A 24,023-nucleotide genomic window follows, 5' to 3' on the forward strand; every position below is an offset into this window, starting at 1 on the left:
TTCTGCTCCCTTTCTCAGTCTCCTGTCTTGTCTGCTCAGGGAGGAAAATAAACATGGACAGGACGAGGCTCAGGGTTCATCTCGGGGCTGCCGCTTTCCCAGCTGCGGTGTGGCTGCCTCCTCCCAGCCTCCCCAAGCCAGCCCTGGATTCCAGCAGTTCCAAGGAGCCAGGACAAAGTGTGGCCATCGTGGGAAAATTAGCAAACACAGGAGCAAAAGAAAATAAAGACCAGTCTTCACTCAGAGAGACTCGTGGACACCATTTTTGGGGTTTATCTAGCAGTTTGTCTGTCTAGCAATGTGTGCATATTTGTATGTACACAAACAGAAGGAAATCTATTCTGTAGTTGTGTAACATGTATATTCATTTGACAATATCATGGGTGTTTTCAACACCATTAATTAATGTTCTTACAACCTATGTTTCTTGAGCTTTCCCACTGTTGGTTTATTTTAATTTACGAAGATATTATAGGCAGCACCTTGTATGCAGTATTTTTTGTTGAGGTATAATTTGCATACAGTAAAAGTCACCCTTCCTACCGTTTATGTCTGTATTTTGATAAACCCATAGTCAAGTAATCACCACCGTAATCAACATATACAACAGTTCTTTCACCCAAAAGAAGTTCCCTTGTACCCCTTTGTAGTCAATCCCTCCCACTAACCTAGTCCCTGGCAACTTTCAATGCTTCCTTTTCTTATAAATTTGCCTTTTTAAGAATGTCATCTACGAGTGGAATCACACAGTACATAGCCTTTTGAGGCGGACTTCTTTCACAGAATAGTATGTTGAGGTTTATCCATCTATCAACAGTGTTTCTTTTTATTGCTGAGTAATATTCCATTGTATGGATAAACAACAGCTTGTTTATCCATTCACCAGTTGAAAGAATATGAGTTGTTTCCAGTTTTGTTGATTGCATATAGAGCTGCTATAAACATTCACGTACAGGTTTTTGTGCGGACGTAAGTTTTATCTCTGTTGGGTAAATACCTAAGAGTGGGGTTGCTGGATCCTATGATACAGCCTTAAGTATATTCAACATCATTTTAAACAAACTGTGTTTTCTTTATATTTGTCTGATGTCATTATTTAAAAACTCAAACAATACAGATAAACTGCTAGCAGTTTAATATAAATCTTACTTTCTTTGAAATGTATCTATGAACATACCTCTTGATTATATAAATAGGATTATATTATATATGCTCGTATGTATATAGCATACAATCTACTTTTTTCAATATTTCTTTCCATGTCACCACATTAAAATCTATCATATCTTTTTACATTACTACACAATGTTCCTCTATAGGGATGTACAGAAATTTATTTAAACAATCCCCTCTTGTTGGACATACAAGTAGATTGTTTTCTATTTTTTGACGCTTATAAACACTTGAGCTAAGTGTTTCACTTTTAGAGTTTTATTTCTTTAGGACAAATTCCTAGACATGGACTTTCTGGGACAAAGACTTACATGCCACTTTATTTCAGTTTGCTTCTTCCTTAACATATTTTTCTCATGTGTATATGAAAAGCTGATATACAACACAACCTGTGTTGCAAATCCAGAAGGAAAGAATGGTCTTTCCAATAAACAGTGCCAGAATAATTGTCATATGGAAGACAATGAAAATGATTCCTTACCTCATACCCTACATTGAAAAGCCTTTCCAGATGGGTTAAGGATTTAAGCATCAGTGGGAAAACTCATGATTTTAGAATAATATATAGGAGAGGATCTTTATGGAAAGATCCTTACCAAAGCTTCGTAAAATAAGATATAAAAAGTTTAAACCATAAAGGAACTATTTGATCATTTTGACTACATTAAAATGGAGAACTTCCATTCATCAAAAGAACCCATCAAGAAAATGAAAACAAGTCACAATTTGCAAGAAGATATTTGTGACACACATAACGAACCCCAAAGTAGCATCCATAATATATAAAAGTACCTATGAATTAATGAGACCAAAAAAGAACACAATTGAAAATGTGCAAAACCATGAAGAGAAAATTTCATAGAAGAAATGATCCATAAACATGAGAAAAGACACTGCACCTCATTATCAGTCAAAGAAGTACAGACTAAGACCCAATGAGATATCATTACATACCCCTGGAAGGGCAAAAATTTGAAATTCAGAGAGCACCAAAGGATAATGAGGGTCTGGAGGAAGCCGGTGGGCATATAAACTTTGAAAAACAGTTTTCCATTCTCTTCAGTAAAACTGAAGATGCTGCAATGTGATGTGAACACAGATGTATATGAACTTTCACTCAGGTTTACCCCAAGGAAACACATCTGTATGTCAGCTACGTATGCAGGAATAGTCACAGAAGCATTTTTCACAATAGCAAAAAAACTGGAGGGAACCGAAATATCCATTAACAGTAGAAAATCGATACATTGCAATATGCAATTGTACACTGAAATATGCAGACAATGAAATACTACATAGTGGTGAAAGCAAATGAACGCCCGCTGCTGTGTTCACATGGATGAATCTCAAAAGCAGAATGTCTGGGGGGAAATGCAAGTAACAGGAGAATGAATATAGTCACTATGACTCCATTTATATAAAGTCTGAAAAGGTACAAAGCAAAAGAAAACCTTGTGTAGGGATTTATATGTAATGAGTAAAACAATAGAGAAAAACGAGGGAATGGGTTACCTCCAGCACGGGGCAAAAGCATGTTTTTGTTATTTTCTGTATCTTACGGTGTTTTAACATCCTAAAAATCTTGCTGGCCTAGGAGAGAGGGCCCTCCCAAAGCTAGCCAATTTTTAGAGATTCCAGAAGGTTCGGCCAAGAGCATGCCTTTTATATGCAAACCACTAGGATCCAGTTTCTCTAACTCTCACACACCAAGCCAGTATTTCCTCTGCCCTAAATCGTCCCAGGGCGGGCTATCGGAGACCATCTCTCTAGCCCAAAGTCCGCTGGAATTATTGAAACCAGCCAATCCTAAACTGTTTGCTCTGCCCTGCCTTGCCTTTCCCGTGGATTCCCCAATAAAGGCCCCCCTTCAGTGCCCCCTTCTACTCTACTTCGTCTTCTAATCACCCTCCTGTTGTTCCCACTTGGCCCGGAGTGGCGCGGTGCGCCCTCTTCCGTTGGGAAATGTAAGTAACAGATTCTTCTTGCCATGACATTAGGCCCTTTTAGTCACCAGTCTCCTAGTCTCCTCCACAAATTAAAATCTGCGAGTACAACCCTTGAGACCGGGATTTGATCAGCGCGGGCACACAGAAAGCACCAAGGTAATGGTAAAGTTCTATTTCTTAAATGCACTAGTGGGCTCAAGGGCATTTATCACTGTTCTTCAAATTGTCCACAGATGCCTTTGTATCTGTGGAACAAGGCCACAAGGAAAATGAAAGCAATCCATAATCATTTTGTTTACTGTGAACATAACACATCATTGGACCAATGTTTTGGTAAATGTACTGTGGTTATATATGATGTTAAAACTAGGAGAATCTAGGTGAGGGGTGTATTGGAACTCTTCATACTATTTTTGCAATTTTTCTGCAAACCTAAAATTATTATTTTTTTAATGTTTTAAGTACTTCAGAAGCCAAACCATGCAGGGTCTTGGAGGCCACTCTGAAGTGTTTGGATTCTGTTTTCTGAGCAATGGGGCGTCACTGGAGGATTTCCAAAAGGTGGGGCAGCGTCCAATGGATGTGAAGACAAAACATAGCTTCTTAAGAATTTCAAATATTGGCAGAGATGTGGAGGCAAAACTTCCTGTCGACCAGATGGAGATTGCCGTGACCATGGCTATGTGGGCCCTGTGATGGGGGGACAAGTGTTGGGGGGAGGGCCAGAGAGAACACAGCATCTATTGATCAGAGTGGACAGCAGATGGGAGGGAATGTCTCACAGACACGTCATAGGAGGGTCCTGGGGGAGATGGGGAGGAAATGGGAAGGACAGAGGCTTCAGGGGCTGGTGGGGGAGTGAGAAGGAGGTCTGGGAACTGAGTGAGGTCTGGGGAGCCCCACCTCAAGCTTCCTGTGGCCCTCAGCCTTCTCCGTCCTCACGCCGTTCCACCCCCTGCACCTCTACTTTTAGCAGGTCGCCTCCTTCACCTCTTTTCCCCTTTTCCCCAACACCCAGGCATATACACCATATACACCTGCCTCTTCCCTTCCTCCCTTGCTCTCAGCTCCCAGAAGAGTCCTAACCCTCCTCTTCTCTGATTTTTTTTTTTTTTGGAGTCTTCTCAGCTCACAAAATTCTCCATCATAAAATCAGATAAAACTTCCCTTTAATCCCAGGCCTCCTTCCAGCTACCATCTCCCTCCCTTCCTCAGCGAAACCTCCTCAAAGCCTCATTTGTCTCCGTGGTCCAGACTCTCACTTCCTGCCCTCAGGCCACCCTCCCCACTCAGCCGCTGGAAACTTCCACCCCACAGATAAGAGCAAGACCTTGCCCTGGGTCTGCTCATCCCCGTGTCTTGCTGTGTGTCTCTCTCCATAACACCCCTCACCTCCTGAGGTCTTATATACTTATTTGCTTATCATCTGTCATCCTCACTAGATTGTAAAGCAGATGTTATGATTTGCATTTGCATTGTGTCCCGCCCCCCCCAATTCACATGTTGAAGTCCTAACTCCCAGTAGCTCAGAAAGTCACCTTATTTGGACCTAAGGTCTTTAAAGAGGTCATCAAGTTAAAATGAGGTCGTTAGCGTGGACCTTAATCCACTAGGACTTGTGTCCCTTATAAAAAGGGGAAATGTAGACACACATATACACAGGGAAGAGGCTGTGTGAACATGAAAATGGCCTTTCACAAGACAGGGAGAGAAGCCCGGAACAGATCCTTCCCTCATAGCCTTCAGGAGGAGGAAAACCCTCCTGACACCCTGATTTCTGGACTTCCAGTGTCCAGAACTGTGAGAAAATAGATTTCTGTTGTTGAAGCCGCCCACTCGGTGGTATTTTGTTATGGCAGCCTTGGCAGACAAATCCAGCTGATGACAGCAGGAACTTTTTGCTCAGGTCACTGGTTCCAGTGCCAAGAACAATGCCTGGCACACGGTAGGAACTCCATAAAAATGTTTGTTGTGCAAAGGAATGAAAGAACTTCTTTCCAAACTCAGTGAATGCTTTTTTGGTCACCTGGTACTTATTTTTTTTTTTAAATAGATTTATTAGAATAAGGAAACATGTAAAAGATACACAGGGATAAACAGTGGAAAACATATCCTCCCAGAGAAGTTTTATGAAATAGACATCAGATGCTTATGTAGGTGGGTGGCCTTTTGAAGACGCTCTGGTTCTCTTGTGGGATTTTATTCCACTCCTTAAACCCAGGGGTTTCCTGGGGTTCTGTCCTGGGCCTTCTTCCCTTCCTGCTCAACAGTCATGAACCATCTCAAATGACCAGTGGGTCCAGCCTCTCCCTGGCCCTTTATTACGCTGCCAACTCCCTAACTCCGCTTTCCAGCTCAGATCTCTCTAGAGCCCCAAATCGTCATCTCCCTGGACAGGAATGTTCCACAGGACCTTAGGCTCAGGAGTTCAAAGCTAAAGGTATGTGTTTCTCAGTCCTGCTCATCCTGGTCTGCCTCCATCTAACAGATGGCCCCGCCTCCCACCAGTAATCTGATGCCATCCTGGACTCTTTCTCCCCCAACAATAGCAACCAATTGAGAGCCCTGTGCATTTTGCATCCCAGAGAGTTGCTTTAGCGTTTCTTTTCTCCTCCTCATCCCTGCAAGCCCTCCCACCACAGTCCAGACCACCATCTCCCCCACTGCCTGGACCACTGCTGTAACCTCCTCACTGATCTCCACATGGCAGTCAGAAGGACCTGTACAATCTAAATCTGACTATGCTCCCTCCTCTGCTTAAACCTTTTGCTGGCTTCCTACACTTTACAAAAAGAAGAAAAAAGAAAATTCTTGGCATGTCACTTAAGTTCCTCCTTGAATTGGCCCCTGCCAATGTTTCTCTAGCTTCATCTCACTCCTGCCTCAGGACCTTTGCACTTGCTGCTCCCTCTTCCTACAAAGCTCCATCCAGTTTCTTCACCACTCACTCTCTTGTTTCCTTCAGGTCTCCACCAATGGCCATTTGCTCCGACAGGCCTTCCCTGGCTGCCCTTCCTGAAATAAGACTCCCTAGCCACTTCCCCTGCATTATATTTCTCCTCAGCACTTTTCACCTCATATATGTTATGCACTCAATTGATTGTAGTTTGTGTGTTTTTCTCTCCTTCCCACTAGAATGTAGGTCATGAGGGCAGAGACTTTATCTACTTTGTTCACTGTGCCCAAACCCAGTGCTTGAATAGGGACTGGCATACAACAGACATAATCACTCAACAGACATAATTACTAGTGAGTGAGCTTCTCGCTCCTTCCTGTCTCCCATTTTGGCCTCCAGCGTCACTGAACTGCTTTAGGCTGCCCACACACACCATGCTGCTGCTCACCTCCCAGCCTTTGCTCATGCTGATCCACCTCCCTGCAGCGCCCTTCCTCCTTTGCATAGATGTTTCCTACGACTCCTTTAAGTTTCTGCTTGGATTATCATCTCCTCCAGGCAGCCTTCCCTGATACTGTCCTTTGCCTGGGTTAACTACCCTTCCCTGGGCTCCTGCAGAACCTTGGACATCTGACCATTGTGTTTTGAAGAACCTGTTTGCTGTTTTCTTGCTTGCTGATTGTGAGCATCTTGTGAGCAAATCCTCTCTCTGGTAAATCCTTAGCATACAGTCTGGTATAGTCAGTGCTGAGTGAATGTATTTATGAAGGAAGGAAGGAAAGAAGGAAGGAAGGAAAGAAGGAAGGATTCTGCTTTGGTCTAGCCACACAACTTGCTCTGTGACTGAGTAAATCCATGTCCCTCTCTGGACCCCAGTTTTTCTCAGTCTGTATAACCAGGTGTCTCGCTAACCAGCTGTGTTTATTAAAAACACAATTTCTGGTCTTAGCCCTGGGGGTTCTCATCCTGGAGAAGGACACATCTGCATGTAATGCGCCCAACCCCCCCCCCACACACGGGTCATGCTGATGTGGCAACAGCTGGACACCATGGCTTCTGAGGCCGCTTCTCACTCTACAGACCTGAGATTCTGCTTTGACAAGAAACCAGGAGTAGAAGATGGCACTTGATGGCCCCTGGAGGACAGTCCTCGGTGGAGTCCTCCAGTCCCTGGAGGACTCCGGTGGGGGAGCTACAGTCAGGAAGAAGACGATGACCCCTCTCCCCAATCAGGGCTGCAGACTGAAAGGAGAGGAAAAATAGGCACAGCTGCACAGGACAATTTAGCCCTTTCCTCAGGAGCTAAGTTGTTGGCTGGCTGAGAGGGAGAGGCCATAGAATGACCTCGGCCCCCTCCCTGTTGCTGCCTCCACAACACCATCTGTCCAGTGTTTTTACACTGTCTGAGCCTTTTCAACCCAGAAAGAGGCCCAGGGTGACCTTGGGTGGTCCTGCAGTCCTGAAGTGGGACCATGGGGGACAGGTGCTGTCCCCATGAGGAATGAGACGTTTCAACGCTGAGAATCCCAGAGATGTGGGTAAATGAGGATAAACTGCACCCCTTGTTGGGGGTGTGGCTCAGGGAGCCCTGCTTTCTATTTTTTTGCAGCTCTGCCAGTCCAAGGTGATGTGGGGAAATTCCACATCTTACCTTGTCTGTGAAATGGCTGTCTCCACAGTGGCAACTCTGGCAATGCCATAAAGAGGCCTGTTCGGGGCCTGCCATGCCCGACACGCTGGGATTTTCAGGTAGTTGGAGCCCTGGTCAGGACGGTGAGTTCAAATCCTGACTCTGCCATGGACATGCTGGGTAGCGTTGGAGAAGACTGTTGCTTTCTCTGGGCGTTTATACAAGGCAGGTGGGGACAGAATGGGGGGTGTCTAACGGCAGTCTGTAATTCAGTTACCCTATTCTTGCACAGCATGTCAAGGGTACGTGCTATCAACAGACTTGCCACTGTTGAAGTTGCCTTAGTCACCTGGCTGAGGTAGTGTTTGTCAGGTTTCTCTACAATAAAGTTATTCTTTTACCCCTTTCCATACCGTTTTCTTTGGAAGAAGTCACTAAATGCATCCACACTGGGGATTTATGCTCCATCTCCTTGAAGGTAAGGATCTACATACATTATTTGCAATTCTTCTGCATGGGAGATTTGTCTGTTCCCTCCTACTTACTTATTTATTCACTCATTTATTTTTATTGCTATAATACTTTATTTTCTTGCTCACATTGTTCCACCTTTGGTCATTAGGAGATCTTTTGGTTGGATCCTATGTCCCCTTTCCTTCATTGCGGGTTTTGTTCGTTTGTTTTTAACACTTCCTTATTTTCTGGCACTATAAGATGCTCCAGGCTCATCTTGTATATTTTCTACTCCAGCCCTAGAATGAGACATTTCTCAAAAAAGTTCTGTTTTCATTTATTGGAAAAGAATATACAAACCAAGATTTGGGTGCTAGGTATGCTTTTTGCTACTGGGGTGTCATTCTGTGCCCACTCAGTTGATGGCACAAGGGAATATATGTGTATATGCTACCTTCTGTATACACACATATCTATAAATATTTCTACACTAATCTATCTATAAATCTACCTATTTATCTACATCTGTATCTATCTATATTAAGCTAAGCATGAGGTCATACTGTCTCCAGCTCTCATCCATTTACCACATGTAGCCGCTTGCTTGTCTATAACGTGTTACTCCAACAGCGACAAACCTGCACCATTCTTCTTTTGATGAGCAAATGGTCAACACTTTGGCTACCCCTTTAAGTTGACACTTTTCACTTGAACTATTCATTCTTTGAGGGCTTCCTTGCTTTCTAACACAAGATATTTCAGGTTTACCTTGTACTTTCCCTCCCCAATCCTGGAATCAGCCATTTTTCTAAGGGCTTCATTTAGTGGGAAATGATATTTAGGAACCAAGATCTAGGTGTGGCGGGCTAATTGCTATGGGGTGTTGCAGTTCCTGGTGCTCTCAATAGGTGGAGCCAGGGAGTGCGTGTGTGTGTGTGTGTGTGTGTGTGTGTGTGTGTGTGTGTGTGTGTGTGTTAAAGCATGAGCTCATACTGCAATTAAAACTCGTGTCTGCTATTAAAACTCATAGCCATATATCCTTCCTCGGTTCCATACTTTTTTTTTTTTTTTTTTTCACTTTATTGGGGAACAGTGTGTACTTCCAGGACTTTTTTCCAAGTCAAGTTGTTATCCTTTCAGTCTTAGTTGTGGAGGGTGCAGCTCAGTCAGCTCTAGGTCCAGTTGCTGTTGCTAGTTGCAGGGGGAGGAGCCCACCATCCCTTGCGGGACTGGAGGAGTTGAACCGGCAACCTTGTGGTTGAGAGCCCACTGGCCCATGTGGGAATCGAACCGTCAGCCTTAAGCATTAGGAGAACGGAGCTCCAACCACTTGAGCCACCGAGCTGGACCTCGGTTCCATATTTTTAACGTTTTTTCCCATAGTGAGAATCCAGGTTCCCAAATCATCAATATATGTACTCATGTCTTCTACTGTACAACAAACAGATAATTGTTTCAGAATTACACCATCAGTACCTCTGTTAATTTTTCTGTAGTTCTCTTTGTCTTTAGAATATATTCCACCAAAGTTACTCGAATTAATTTTTTTCTTTGTATGGTTATATTAATCTGACATACAGTTAAGCTCATTTTTTTTCTCTCTGTTTTCAAGTTTAGGGTTTAGGTTTTCATCTTTTTATTTAATTTTATTTTTGAAAATGTAAAATGTTTACATAATTAAAAAGTCAAAGACATATAAAAATATATTCAAAGAAATCTCACTCCCATCTCTTCTCCGTTGCATTCCTGCTAACTTCTTATGCGTAACCATTTTCAATTAAGTTTCTCATTTATCCTTCCTGGGTTGCGTTTGCATAATTAAATAAATATGTGTGTAAACAAATAAATGTTTTTAAAAAAATGTTCCTACATGAAAGGCAGCATAGTATATACAGTCCTTTATACTTTGCTTCTATTTTATTTTATTTTTTACTTAAATATATGCTGTAAACCACTCCATATGGCTTCATAGAGGTCTTCCTTCCTGCCTTTATGGCTGCATAACGTTCCCTTGGGTGGTACCATGCATAGCTCATTCACCCAGTTACATACGGATGGGCATTTGGGTCATCCAACATTTTACTCTTATAAATAATGCCTCAATGAATGACTTGATGTGTATATTTTTCATATTTGTGGAATCATATCTTTAGGATAAATCCTAGAAGTAAAAACATCTTGGGTCAGCGAGTACAACATATATCCTTCTGGCAGATATTACCAAATTCCCTTCTATATGGCTTGTTACCCACTGGCGTCCCCACCAACGATGTAAGAGAGTGCCTGTTTGCCCAAAGCTTCCCCAACATATGTCATCAAACTTTTGAACTTTTGCCAACTTGATAGATGAGAAATGGCATTTCAGCATGGTTTGGTTTGCATTAAAACTTCTCATATACATTTCCCCAGAACATGTGATGGGCCATTTCTAACAACCCCAATAGAGAGGATCAGGGGTGATCTCCCCCCACTGGTGGTTGGTGTTTGTGGCTCCCCATCACGCCTAGGGGACAGTGGGGTTTCTGCAGAGAGTCAGTGCCTCACTCCCCCTCTTGGGTTTCTGAATGTCACTGACCCTACCCTGAGCTTCCCACCAGCTGAGGGAGCAACTGCTTCTTCCACACAAAGGAGACTCTGAGTGAGGGGTATGACTTGGCCTCTGAGAAATGCTGAAGTCTTGACCTCCTCCACAGGTCAGAGAGCCAGCTGGGGCTGAGGGACGAGCAAGCCAAGAGCACAGGGTGTGAAAGACTGGGTGGGACTGCTGCTTGAGGAAGCTGGATTTGGAGACACAGGGCACCCCGTCTCTCCAGGCTGACTGACTCAGCCTCTTGCTTACCTCTCAGCCTTAAGGCTCATCAACTGCATCTTCCCCTACCTGGCTGCCTGCCTAAGTGACCTGCCTAAAACTTAGAGGTGACCGTGGCACTCTTGGATTACAAACTTCTTACCGCTCTCCAGGATGATGAACTCAGTTGGGATCTGATCCCCACTCACTTTCTCAATGGAATCTCCCTTCCTACCGAACGCACCCCATATCCATCCATCCATCCATCCATCCATCCATCCATCCATCCACCCACCCATCCATCCATCCATCCATCCATATTAGTTATCTATTGGTTCATAAGAAATTACCTCCAACTCGACATCTGAAATAACAATAAACGTTTATTGTTTCACACCATTTCTGTGGGTCAGGGTTTTAAAAGCAGCTCAGCTGAATGGTTCTAGTTCAGGGTGTCTCGTGAGTTTGCAGTCAAGCTGTCAGCTGGGTCTGCAGCCATCAGAAGGCTAGACTGGGCTAGAAGGCCCACTTCCAAGGTGGCTTACTCACATGGCTGGAAGTTGGTACGGCTCATGTCAGGAGACCTCAGTGCCTCAACACATGTGTGTTTCCATGGTTACTTGAATGTCCTAAGAACATGGTGGCTGGCTTCTCCTACAGCAAGTGATACAAGAGACAGCAAGGTATCTTTTATGACCTAGTCCAGGGTTGTCCAAACGGCGGCCTGCGGGCTGACTGCGGCCCATGATCCATTGTTAATTGGCCCGCAGCAAATTCCAAAAATATATTCAGTTTACTTAAATAAACCAGGTGAGGCAATACGTACTTCACCTCGAGTGAGTGGCCCGGCTGTTTGTGTATTTTACCACATATGGCCCTTGGTGAAAAACATTGAAAAAAGTTTGGACACCCCTAACCTAATCTCAAAAGTCACACACCATCACTTTCTCCATATTTAAAGAGGAGTCTCTAAATCCAGCCCACACTGAAGACGGCGCCACCTTGGGAAGAGAGGAGTGTTATGAAATTTGTGGGCATGTTTTAAAATCATCACACTATCCGTCTAACCTAGCCAATGAACATTTATTGAACACCTGCTCTGTGCCCAGCCTTGTGGAGCAGCTCGTAGTACAGAACCTTGAAGAACATACCATCTAGATTGGGGGGTGAAAACTCAAAGGCCCACGAGGTCCAGGAAGTAGCTTGAATGAGTAAAGGGAACCAGGTGGGGCTCCAGTGAGCTGCTACCATGGGCCTGGATGAAGGGAGAGGCTGCTGCCCTGCTCCACAAGTTGGTGGGATGTGTCCCTATTGGTAGATGTTGACAACTAATTCAGTTTTTTTTTTAAAATGCTGTTTGCCTCAGTTGGCCTGTATATCACCAGTTTGCAAACTCTGATGCAATCACTGAATTTCTTAATATTCTCCCCAAACATTCATTCAGTCAGCAAACGTCTATAGGCATGGGGCCTCTTTCGCATATTTCAGGAATGACTCTCAATCTCCGCCTGCACACACTGTTTCATGCTTTTTTTATCGTTCTCTCTTCAGTGAGCTTCTAGTCTTCCTTCACAAGCCACGTGCCATTAGCCCTTCCTCAGGGTAACCTCCTCTGAAGCCACCTCTGGGGGCTGTTACCAATTCCCTTTCCTATACTCCTACCATATTTTTGTCCACAGCTCCATGATTTCACTTCCCTGCCTCCCTCACCAGAAGGTGAGCTCCTGAAGGATCAATGAAAAGACCACGTGCTACTGAGCAGAGGCGGACCAATCACCCTAGGGCACTGGGCAGGGCTTCCCCGAGGATATGGTCCTGGGAGAATGACTAGGACTGGAAGAAAGCAGATCCCCTGGCAGGGGGAAGAGGGGGAGCAAAATCACAGAGGCAGGAGAGCAGGAGAGCGTGGATGGTGCCTGAGGCTGGCAGAGTCCCAGCTCCTTCCTCCTTAGACCTCCCCCCAGCTGGCAGGGCTCTCAGCCACCTCCCTAGATGGTGAGGGGCGAGGTCTGAGGAGCTCCAAGTGGCAGAGGAAGAGTCGGCTGGAGCAAGAAACCCAAGTCCTGCATGAGTCATCGATGGAGTCTGTCCCACAATAACAAGAAAGGGCTGGACTGGGAGGAAAGAGAAACCCCACGGGTGCAGGGCCCAGAGTGGTGGGGACTAAGGCGTGGGTTGGGGGGAACAGGATGGCCCTTAGCACCCCCTGCCTTGGGGCATCTAGCCCCAAGTCCTCTTGGGGCCTTGGCTTGGGTTTACTGTCCTTGGAGCTAGACCCTTCTCCAGCCCTCCATGGCAGCTCCCTTGCTGGTGGGTCTCCTTTCAGCCCCCTGCCCCCCTTCTGCTCTTTCCTCCACCCAGCAGCTAGAGGAATCTTTTGAAAGAAACACATCTGATCACATTACTCCCTCTTTAATTCCCTCCATGGCTTTTCAGGGCTCCTAGGAGAAAATTCAAACTCTCTGTGATCTGCAGAGCCTTGCCACCTTTCCCACATCTTCCTGTGTCCCCTGTATGTCTCACTCTGCCTCTTTTGTGCCTCCAACCTGCTCTCCTGCCACAGAGCTTTTGCGCGTGCTGTTCCCTCTGACTTCAATGCTCTTCCCTGACTTCTTTCACTAGTTAATTCTTCCTCTCTTCAGATCTCAGTTTAAGCCTACTACATTTTGAGCCACACGAGAGCAGGGGCTGTCTGTCTCGCTCCCCAGCGCCCAGCACACTATCCCTGGCATACAGTGGGTGATCAATAAATGTACCTCATGACCTCTGTTCTTTGCAGGACACGACAAATGCTGGTGGTTATTGACTCACAGCCAAGAGGGGAGGGACAAAGCAGAGGTACTTGTTCCAGGGTACAGCTGAGAATGCTGAGGTTCAGAGAATTCAGACAAACTCCCATGACCCTCCAGGGAGTTAGTGGGCAGGCAGGGACTTGAACTCAGGGTCCCTATATATACATCATGGGCTCTGCTACCATGAAGCAATTTTAGGAGCAGACCAAGTATAACAGGTAGTTATCTTAGTTGGGCAGTGTGACACTGTAGGAGTCACCCCTCTCTGGGTGGAGGTCCCTGCTGTAAATTAGGACAGTTGAAAAGGAAAATTTTAAGTCTCAGGGTCTTCCACAGGCTTTGTTCCTGTGGGTTGTTTCCATTTCTGTCCCTGCCATCAGATTGTGGGCATCCTAAGAGAGAGTGGGACAGTCTCTGAGGTACCTGTGTGTCCACAGGCCTCCTTCCTTCCCATCTCCAGACATGGTATCGGGAAGCTCATTTAAACATCCCATTTCCCCTGTAAGAAGAGAAGCTCCTTAAGGGATTAAACCATGTCTTTTCATCTTTTTTTTCTTCCCAGCGTTTATGAAGTGGGCAATAACCATGAAAGCTTGTGCTGACTTAACCTGTGTTTCCATCTCCCTCTTTCTGGCTTCTTTGACGAACTTCTCCCCACTCCATGCGGTCCTGGTAGCGCTGCTACCGTGTGCTCCCAGCCGGGGTGGGCTTTAGAATCTATTTTGGCCAATCAGACGGAGCTGCCTGGGCTCTGCGTTGAGGAAGATTCTGAGGCTGCTTCTAGGTTCAGCATGAAGTTCCATGATTGATGAATGACGTCTACTATGGGTAGGAGAGGGGTGAGTGCACACACGTGTGCCAAGTGTGTGCTATCCTTGTAGTAGGAACAGATAAATGTGTATTGAATGAATGAATTCTGAATTCCATGACATTCTGTTTAAATTAGGTGACACCCTTTCTCCAAGAGAAACCATCCCCTGCTGAGATGTCCTGACACCTGGCCCTGGGCATCTCCAAAACATACATAGAGCCACTATTTGCTGGGAACGTATGCTATGCCCTTTCAACGTATCACCTCAGTGGCTTCTCACAAAAGTCTCATATGGAGAGGATTATAATATCCATTTTATACTGAGGAAATTGTGGCCCAAAGAGGGGAGGGATGTACTCAAAACTACACAGTGAGTCAGGAGCAGAGTCCATTTCCACATCGCTTCCCCATTTCCTCCACTCCGCCATGTTGTGTAAGACCAGTGATGGGTTTTGTTATTTTTCCAAATCTAGTGTGGCAATTGGAGCATGATTCAGTTATTCATTTACCAAAGAGAGGAAATGAACACTTGAACAATCCTTGGAAAATCCTCTGGAAAGTCCCTGAGAGGTGAACCCAGCCCAATCCAATAGTTAAGCCTGTGTATTTGGAGGCGATTTCACAGCCATTGGCCCCTAACATAAACACCACCATTTTATGTGTTATATGCTAATCCTGCTGCATAGGAGGCACAGTGTGAAGCACTTACATTCATTAACTTATTTAATTCCCACTCTCTCTGTCTTACAAAGGATGAATCTGGAGCTCTGAAAGGTGAACTTCCTTGAGGCCACACTCAGTACGGGGCCAAACCATAGGACGGTGTATGTGCATATTTTGGGGTGCATGTGGAGTTGTACTGGGTCAGTAGGGAGTAGTTTTGGAAGAACATGCGTGGGAATAAATGATACCAAGAGGCCCGAGGTGTGGACTGTAATTGAGCACTTGTTGTTTATAAGCCATTTCAGATCCATTCTCACCATTCTTATGCAATCTAATTTCCTTTTGGGTGACCAGCTAGTCCTATATGTTCAGTGTTAGGGGACCTTGGGCATGTGACCCAATTAGAATCTCTCCTTTAAGTCTTTGAATCTAGCAAGGAGTGACATAAGGCTTGATATTCATTCATGTAGCACAGGAAGGGGGGTTAATAACATAATTTCTGGAAACGGATAGCCTTATCCAATTCTGGGCTGTACAGTATACTAGCTATCTTACATTGGGCAAGTTGCATAGCCTCTCTGTGCTTCGGTTTTTTTGTTTGTTTGTTTTTTCCATCTGTGAAAAGGAGGACAATAATAGAAGCTACCTCATAACTATTACACACTTGGAGAAGTAGCAGAAATGTAGAAAATTCTACTTTGGTGTGTGTGTCTGTCTTAATGTGATTCCATCAGTCTTCATGGGCTCTCAATCCATTCCTGCCAATGAGAGCCTTGGAGCATCTCACTTATTCCCGTGTTTTGCAGAGGACAGGCTCCCAGCCTTCTCATTGATTTTGTGTGCACCTGCTTAAAATTTCTCTGCTTAACTCAGAGTCAATCTCTGTTGCCTGCAACCCCAGAACGCTAGCTGTCATGCCAGTTCTGTTTCACTGCAAAGCTGGGATTCTAGAAACTCCAAGCTCTGATCCCCTAACTCCTAGTGGAATTCTGCACCTGACATCAGCAAGTCTGTTCTCTCCCAAACTCATGTCTGAAGTAGTGATACCAAAACCATCCAGAGTGACTCCCAAAGGCTGGAGAAAGTTTAGCTGATTGCTTAGTAAATACCACTGAGGGATCCTCTGAGCTATGTGGCATTGTGAAACTATTGGAGATTACTAGTCCTAAATTAACAATGAGCAAATGGAAGTCCAAAGATGTAAAAGGACTTGTTAAAAAAAAAAGTGACATAGTATGATGGACTGGCTCCTAGCTCAGGTTCTTTCTGCTAAAACATTGATTAACCTGTGTGGGGTGGGTGATGGGCTGTGAATAAGGCTTGGGCTTTGAACATAAACCCTTACTATTGCACTTGTTCTTTTTCAGTTCTTTGCTTTCTTCAAATTTCTTTAAGCTTAGTACTACCTCAGGGCCTTTGCACATGCTATTCCTTCTGCCTAGAACTCTGTTTCTCCCCTGAGCCCCTCCCCCACTCTTCATCTAATTCTTTCCCCTCTTTCAAATTTAGGCTTCTCTGTCCCTCCCAAGAGCATGAACTCTAAGGTTATCCCCTTACAGTTCCCATGGGCAACATTTTTCTGTTTCCTTAGCAGTTAACACACTCAGTTATTATTATTATTTTTTTGGATTATCGTTTTCTTGTCTATCTTACCCCACTAGATTGTACTTTCCCTGAGGGTAGAGACCCTGACTTGTTCTGGCTCGGTGCTTGGCACAATGTTCGATAAATAAATGGATGAATCCCAGAGTCATCCAATCAGAAATCATCTAGTTTCTAGTCTCTCTCCAAAGTTGAGGAAAAATGGCTTGGCCAAGGTCACAAAGCTAGTCATTTTCTGGGAGATACAAGACACTTCATGCTACAAAATCTGAGTCAGGTATCATCGTCATCACCACCACATCATCACCAGCCCCATTTTACAGATGAAGAAACTGAGGCTTACAACAGTTCATGACTGGCCCAAATCTCCTAACTGGGAAGTGGACGAGGAGAAGACTCGAAGCCAGGCCTGATTCCGAAGTCTGTAGGCTCTGCCTTGCTCTGCCAGTCTATAAATGGGGGCCGTCGAAGTGGGTGGCGCTGTGAGATGGAGACTGCAGCACGGGGGGAAAAGGAGGGGCGGTAGGACAAGGCGGCGGGCCGGCTCGAGCTCCTCTTGGCAGCCTGCGCGGCCTGGAGCCCGGAGAGGGGCGCCTGGTTCTCATCACGCGCGGGGCGGGCGGGGCGGAGGCGAGGCGCCGGCACAAAGGGCCGCCGTCGAGCTGCCTAGTCCCACGCAGGGAGCCGCGCTGGGACCCGGGCAGGGACCTCGGGCAGCCCCGCCCTGCTCTGCCCCGCCCCTGCGGCGGCCCCTAGTTGGTGGCCCGGCAGCGCCGTCCGCGTCTCTCCCTAGTCTCCTGTCTCTCGTAGTCTCCAGCCTCAGTTTCGCCCGTCTCTCGGGCACCTCCTCTTCCTGTCTCTCCCGCCTCCTCTCGGAGATGAAGCCGTGGTCGGCGCCCCGGGCTAACCTGCTCCAGTGCTAGGCAGGCGCCTGGGGACTGCACCGGACAGACTCATCCGCGGAACGACTGACCAGGCGCCCAGGAGAGGAGCAGCCGCTGCAGCTTGTAGCCCATCACCATGGTAACGCCTGCCAAGGCCTGGACCACCTCCCTCTATCTTCTTTTGGTGGGGCCCTCGAGGGGGTGTCCAGTGCAGACCCCGATCTGTTATGTAGAGACGACCCTCAGTACCAGGGGTCTGTACTTAACTGCCCCTCACCATCAGGGTTGGGGTGTTGGGGAGGTGCAGGAGCCCACCCCTGGCGATGAACCTCTCTGCGTTCTCGGCCTCCCTTTCTCTATGTGTAAAGAGAATGTTGTAAGACCAGAAGACTTGTAAACTTTGATATTGTCTCATCGCACGGCTCTGGAATCCTGGCTCTTGGGCCTTGGACCAAACTTGGGGAGGTACTGCATTTCAGACTTGGGCCTGAGCGTCAGATGTGCCCACTGTCCCTGTAGGGGATTTGGATGGAGATGGGGGTTAAAGACCCCTCCCAGCCTAGTCAGACCCTGCAGGGCAAGGAGGGTTAGGGTGCAGAGAGGAGAGGAGAAAGTTGCTCACCAAAACTTGGGATGGTTTTGCTGTTTTAGACACAGGACAGAAAGTCAGATATGCACATTGTCGTGATTTGAGGTGCTCCCATGGGAACTGGGTGGGTGGTAAGCTTGTGGGGGGGGAGTGGGAGGGCAATACCCCCCATACTGTGACTTCCTGGGCTGGCACCTCAAGATTGAGACGAAGCATGCGTGTGTGTGCGTGTGTGTGTGTGTGTGTGTGTGTGTGTGTGTGTTTGAACAGAGAATGAAAGAAAAGTCTGTTTTCAGAGAATCCCGGCCCAGCTCCAGAAAGGTCCAGGAGCCTTGGGCAGATTCACACCAATCCACAGGAGTGGTGGGGATTTGGAAAAGGGCTGTAAAGACAGGCCAGGGCTTTAATCCCTTGACTGTGACGGACTGTGCTGCATTTGTGTGAGTTTTCACTATGCGCACATCCACATGCAGAAGAATTCTATATAGAGACGTGTTTACACACACACGCAGAGCACACCACAGCATGCTCCTGCTGACTCACACTGCTGAACACACATGCCCTCTCACACAATGCAAGCTTTGTCCACCTGTTCTCCCATACTGCTAAAATATGGGCACACACCTGCGTACACACCAGACATATTGCAAACGCAGGCTCCTAAATTCATACACCAGCAGGGCAGGTGTACACACGCATTGCTCTTGGAGCTGTTTGGTAATAATCATCAGAAGCTAATGTTATTCACCTCTCACCACAGGCAAGGCCCTGTACGAGGCAATTTACATGCGGGAGCTCTTGTAACTCACACCACCTCTAAGAGTAAACCTGCCCGAATCTCCACGCACAGATGGAGACCTGAGGATTGGGACCTTAAGTGGCTGCCCAAGGTTACCCTATCAGGAAGTCGGAGTTAGGGCAGTGTGAATTCTGAACCTGTGCTCAGCGGTCACCCCAGAACCACCCCAGAGGCAGCGGGACCAAATGGTGGTCACTAAACCTTGCCTAGTTTTGAACCTAACTCAGTTGTTAGTTTTAGAATCCAGAAACTGTTTTGTGGAACCCCAGGCCTAAGATCAAGGGTCAGGCACTGGGTGGTCCTCTCAAAGGATGAGCAACTCTTTCCTGAATGGGAATGATGGACAGAATTCCTTCCCACCGTTGTCTTTAACTATTAAAGGTTGTCACTTGCCCACCTCTTTGGCCTCCTCACCTTTGGACTCCAGATGCTCTGACCTTGGAGCCTCTTATGTTTCATACTCCCTCCTGCGAAAGGGCCTTTGCACGTGTTGTCCTGTTGGGTGGAACCCTTTCCCTAATGAATCCTGTACATCTCTACCCAAATGTCACCTCCTCAGGAAAGCCTTTCCTGATTTCCCCCACTCTCTAGCATGCCGTATATCTCTCCTTCATAACACCCATCACAGTTATAATTTTCGTGGGATGATTTAATTAATGGCTATCTAGCATTCTGAGGCAGCCCAGTGTCAGAACATCTTATAACAAAGGGTTTTAGGGTTTATCCAATCCCACGTTGCCAAAATTTTTGTATCATCATAACAATTTTTGCATATCCACGTAGTCCTGGATAAAGTATTATAAGGAAACAATAAAACCACTAGTTATTATTTGCTTAATATTTTTCTTTAAATCAACTTACTTTATAAATTTAAACATATATTTAAATAGGAAATTTTATATCATGGCCATGGAAAGTCATCCATTGTCAGAAACGGATAGTAACTATAAAAACATGTACAGCAAAAGCAAATCCGTGTTAGAAAATTCTGGCTGGATGAGGTTGGCTGTGGATGATTCAAGCCCAAGGACTGCTTTCTTTTTGTTAAAAGGAATAATGACTAAGTGTTGAGAGGTATTTAAGCTATACTGAGCTGAGACTTTCTCTTTGGTGTCATCAAGAGGGCCAGAAGAGAATTGGAGTAACTTTCTTACTGTGATTTGATGTCGAGTTCATGTTCTCCCCAAATCGTCTTGTGGATCCCATCCCATGCTTTGAGAAAAACTAGCTGAGTCCAATCCAATTCATTCAACATTGCCAAAGTATTGACTTCATGGTGGCCCCCACAGAGCACCCACTGTGTGCTAGGTCCCACAGAGCACCCACTGTGTGCTAGGCCTTGTGTAAGGAGCTGGGGGAGAGATGTGGAAGCCCTGGTTCCTGCCTTGGGGGCTTGCAGTCCATGGGGAAGGCGGGCCCACTCACTGAAGATTCTGGGCTGTGTGACGGACGGTGGGTATCCCACCCTTTGCTTGAAAGCACATGTGCAATGAGAAGAGAAGAGATACAGATGGAACAGAGCTCTGAAGCATGGGAGGGAGTTTGCCCAGTCCAGGGAGGGATGCACTGCTTCCCAAAGTGAGGTACCTACCATGAGTCCTTGGAGGGCAGACTTCCGATGGCACTTAGATGAATATTTTTTTATTTTTAGCTTCTCATCTTAATGAGTATTAGGAAGTGATTTTAACACCACAAGCACATGATAATAAATACAAATAAATGTATTCAAGTTGAAAATGAATTGACAAAGAGATGAATATGAAGTAAATAATAAACAATATTAACTAAACAATAAATGAGGACATGTGAACAGCAAGAAAAACTCATGAATGCAGCATGTGGGTGATTGCAGAGCTCTGGCTAGAGTGTAAAGTGTGTTGGAAAAAGTAGGAAAGGTATGCTGAGGGTAGACTGATGGGCCACCAATGCCAGGCCGAGTTGCTAAGGCAACAGGGAGCCACTCGAGGTTGTTGAGCAGTAGAGGGTCACAAAGGCCACTGCAGTGGCCAAAGGGAGGCCTGGCCTGGTGGCAGAGAGCCTGGAGAAGAGGCAAAAGAGTTGGTAGTTACATGCATAGGTTCATATCCCATGCATGTAACTAGAGGTGGAGACTTGGGCTCAGTTTCTTACTGGAGGTGGAGACTTGGGCTCAGTTTCTTAACCTGTAAAATGGGAATAAAAATACCCATCCGCTAGACTTGTTGGGAAGATGAAATAAAATAATACATGCAAGGTACTTAGCACTAATACAGAAACGTTGCTCAGAAAGAAGAAACTCTAGTTATAATCGTTAACATCATGTGGCTTGGGAGGAAGATGGTGAGCCTCAGGGCAGGGCAAAGGGGACAGGAGAACAAAAACAAACAAACAAAGGCTCAGAGAGGTAGGTGAAGAGACCTGCTGAAGATCACACAGATGATACATGACAGAGCTGGACTGGACATGGGTCTTCTGACACCCACTTGCTTCTCAGTTCACTGCAACTGGGCTGTTTTTCCAGTTTCTGAAAGTTTTTTTTTTTTTTTTTTTTTTTTTTTTAATAAGGAGCCAGTTCTCACTCATACCTCCACCCACACAAAAATAAAAACGATTTAAAGCAGGAGAAGTTTTAGTTGGATGAGAGCGAGAACTTCCTGGCAGCCAGAGCCCCAGAATGCTCGTTTGAGAATCTCCAGCCTAGAGAAGTTCAAGAGGAGTGTCCCAGGTGGTTGAAACTGGTGGTCACCACCTGACACCCCCTGAGTTGTATCTGGCTCACAGATATGTTTGTTTTGGCCACAACCAACAGTAACAATTGGGAGGTTTTACTCAGGGATCAGTAGATCAAGCGTTACTGGGCTAGGGCAACACTCGGCTAAAGCTGATGAGATGAGGTGTGTGCCTCAGGCTCCACTACTCCCTTTTGTTTCCTGACAGTGAGGGTGACTGTCAGGGGCCACTCACCAAGGGGCTAGAGGGGTTGTCTTCTCACACTCAGTGCACTCCATCTTCCATGTCACCTGTCAGGCCCCTGTAGGCATTTGCATTTGCAGCTGCTGGTTTAGACTCTCCCTGGGCCTGAGTAGAGAGATGGACGGGACAGATCGTTTTAAACTTTCTCACCAACTGAGGAGTAACTGATCCCATGTAGAAACCACATCTTAATTCTGAAACTTCCTGGACCTGATTATACCTTGAATTCTAGAATGGCCCAGCTGGAAGGGCCACTGGAGATAGATAAGTCCAATGTACCCATTTTATATGTGGGCAAACTGAGGCCAAGGTCACCTAGTGAGTCAAAGGTGGAATCCCACCTTCTCGAAGCATTCCTGCCACAGAGGAGAGCAGGTGTTGAAGGCAGCCCTAGGGCACTGCCGACTGCGACTTTTTTCAACGCTCTGTCTTCCCAAGCTAGGAGGTGCTGATGCTGAGTGATTCTAAGATCTTTGCCTGGTGGAGCAAATGAGTAAATCTGAACCTTTAAGAAAAGTTCAGCTGACATCTCAGGAAGCCCGACTAACAACATCTGGTGAGACCATTTAAAAAGAGAACCAGCCTTAAAAATATATACAACCGCACTTTTATTCCCCCCCCCCCCCCGATGATAAAAGCTCTACAAGTTGGTTACAGAACGTTTGGAAAATCCAGCAAACTATGAAGAAAATGAAAACGGTGCCTTACAAGGCCCTGCCCGTCACAGCCCTCAGGGGGAGCCAGTTAACACTCTTTGATGGCTTCTTGGCTTACACACGGTTTTTCACAGTGGAGATCAGACCGCATGGGAAGTTTTCTTTTTAAAAAATTCCAATAATCAGAAGAGTAGTTTGTTACTTTTGGGGTGGGAGTGGGGGTGATGGAAATCCCGGATATTGATCTGGGTAGTGATTATAAGGGTACGTACATAGGTAAACATGTATCCACCTGTGCCCTTCATGTTTGTTTATTTTACTATATAAAGAGAATACTTAAGAGTACGATAATAATTGAGGCACATTGCAAAGACATTGAGACAGAAGTATACAAAAACATTCCTCTTTTTTCTTCCTGTGCCCAGATGGAACTACTGAGAACAGATACTTCTCTGTGTCCTTCCGCAGCATGACAACGTCCCCATGTCAATCTAGAAGGTCCATGAGCATCATCTACCTGGGTGCCAGCCCTGTGGGCTGGGTATAGCTGGTCCCTTGGTGGGCGCCTTCTCTGGCCCTGAGTTGCAGGGGAGGGGCCTGGAGGCTGCAGACTGGCTCTGGCTTGTCTCACCTCTTCCTTTCCAGCTTCACGCTGTCTCCTGCCGAGGAATAGTTAAAGGCCCAGCCAGGCTGTGCTCACTGGGAAGGAATGGAAACATGTCGATTAAGTTTCACGGAAATCATTTTGAGGGGCCCACGTCTGGCCAACGGTGTTTGGGTTCCTGTGGTCCCAGGCTAAGCTGCCCGGTTGATTGTGAGTGAAGAGTGGCCAGCTTTCCTTCCTGCAGCTGCCAGGGTCCTTCATGACATGCTTCCCCCAATACTTGGAAGTCTTATGAACCCCTGGGGTTCAGGCCTGTAGCAGGTAATGCTCTGGCCAAGGGCTCGGGGTCCTGTTAACTTGGAACATTCTTCCTCGTTACTGGCTGCTCCTTAAATGGTTACAGTGTGTGCGGCCAGCTGAGCCAATTTGTGAAAGCCAAGGGCGTCCCAGTCTGCGAGCCTTAGTCTCTGAGAGGTAAACAGCTTCTTTAGGCCCCATTAGAAACAGCGCAGGACAGGCAGTTGGGAAGGCCACCCCCCAAGGCTGGTGGCTGCTGGTGGCCCCAAAGGAGATGAGTCCCCAGGGTATCGGGAAAGAGGGCAGACTTGGCTGATTCAGACCTGGTTTGGATCCTGGCTCTGTCTTCTTTTCTCTGTGATCTTGGGCAGGAGTAGCCTCAGTTGTTTTATCTGCAAAATGGTATGTTCCAATTAGGCCCTAGCATCATTGTGTGGCTAAGCAAGTAGGTGTGAGGAGAGGGCCTGGTGCACAGTAGGTGCCTGGAA

General features: G+C 46.2%; 1 protein-coding gene and 1 long non-coding RNA gene across 5 annotated transcripts in view; both read left to right on the forward strand.

The window, feature by feature from the left end:
* Positions 1–4,957: 4,957 nt before the first annotated feature.
* On the forward strand, positions 4,958–8,055 carry LOC148756024 (uncharacterized). 2 transcript variants are annotated; one of them, XR_016018185.1, is made up of 2 exons: positions 4,958–5,559; positions 6,965–8,055. It is a non-coding gene; the product is annotated as an uncharacterized LOC148756024 (long non-coding RNA). The 2 variants fall into 2 exon arrangements; XR_016018186.1 differs by having other exon boundaries at positions 7,625–8,055.
* Positions 8,056–17,265: 9,210 nt separating this feature from the next.
* The window catches only part of KIAA1755 (KIAA1755 ortholog), a 37,007-nt gene continuing 30,249 nt past the window's right edge, over positions 17,266–24,023 (forward strand). The window contains exon 1 of one of the 3 annotated variants that reach the window (XM_088789131.1): positions 17,266–17,777. In XM_088789131.1, the coding sequence (XP_088645257.1) occupies positions 17,775–17,777 (3 nt within the window). In that variant the 5' untranslated portion in view covers positions 17,266–17,774. The remainder of the gene's footprint in view (positions 17,778–24,023) is intronic. The other 2 variants (XM_074317328.2, XM_019750244.3) reach the window with 2 other exon arrangements.

This window comes from Rhinolophus sinicus, chromosome 13, assembly GCF_057876585.1.
Source record: "Rhinolophus sinicus isolate RSI-liver-muscle chromosome 13, RSI-T2T, whole genome shotgun sequence".
Taxonomy (NCBI): domain Eukaryota; kingdom Metazoa; phylum Chordata; class Mammalia; order Chiroptera; family Rhinolophidae; genus Rhinolophus; species Rhinolophus sinicus.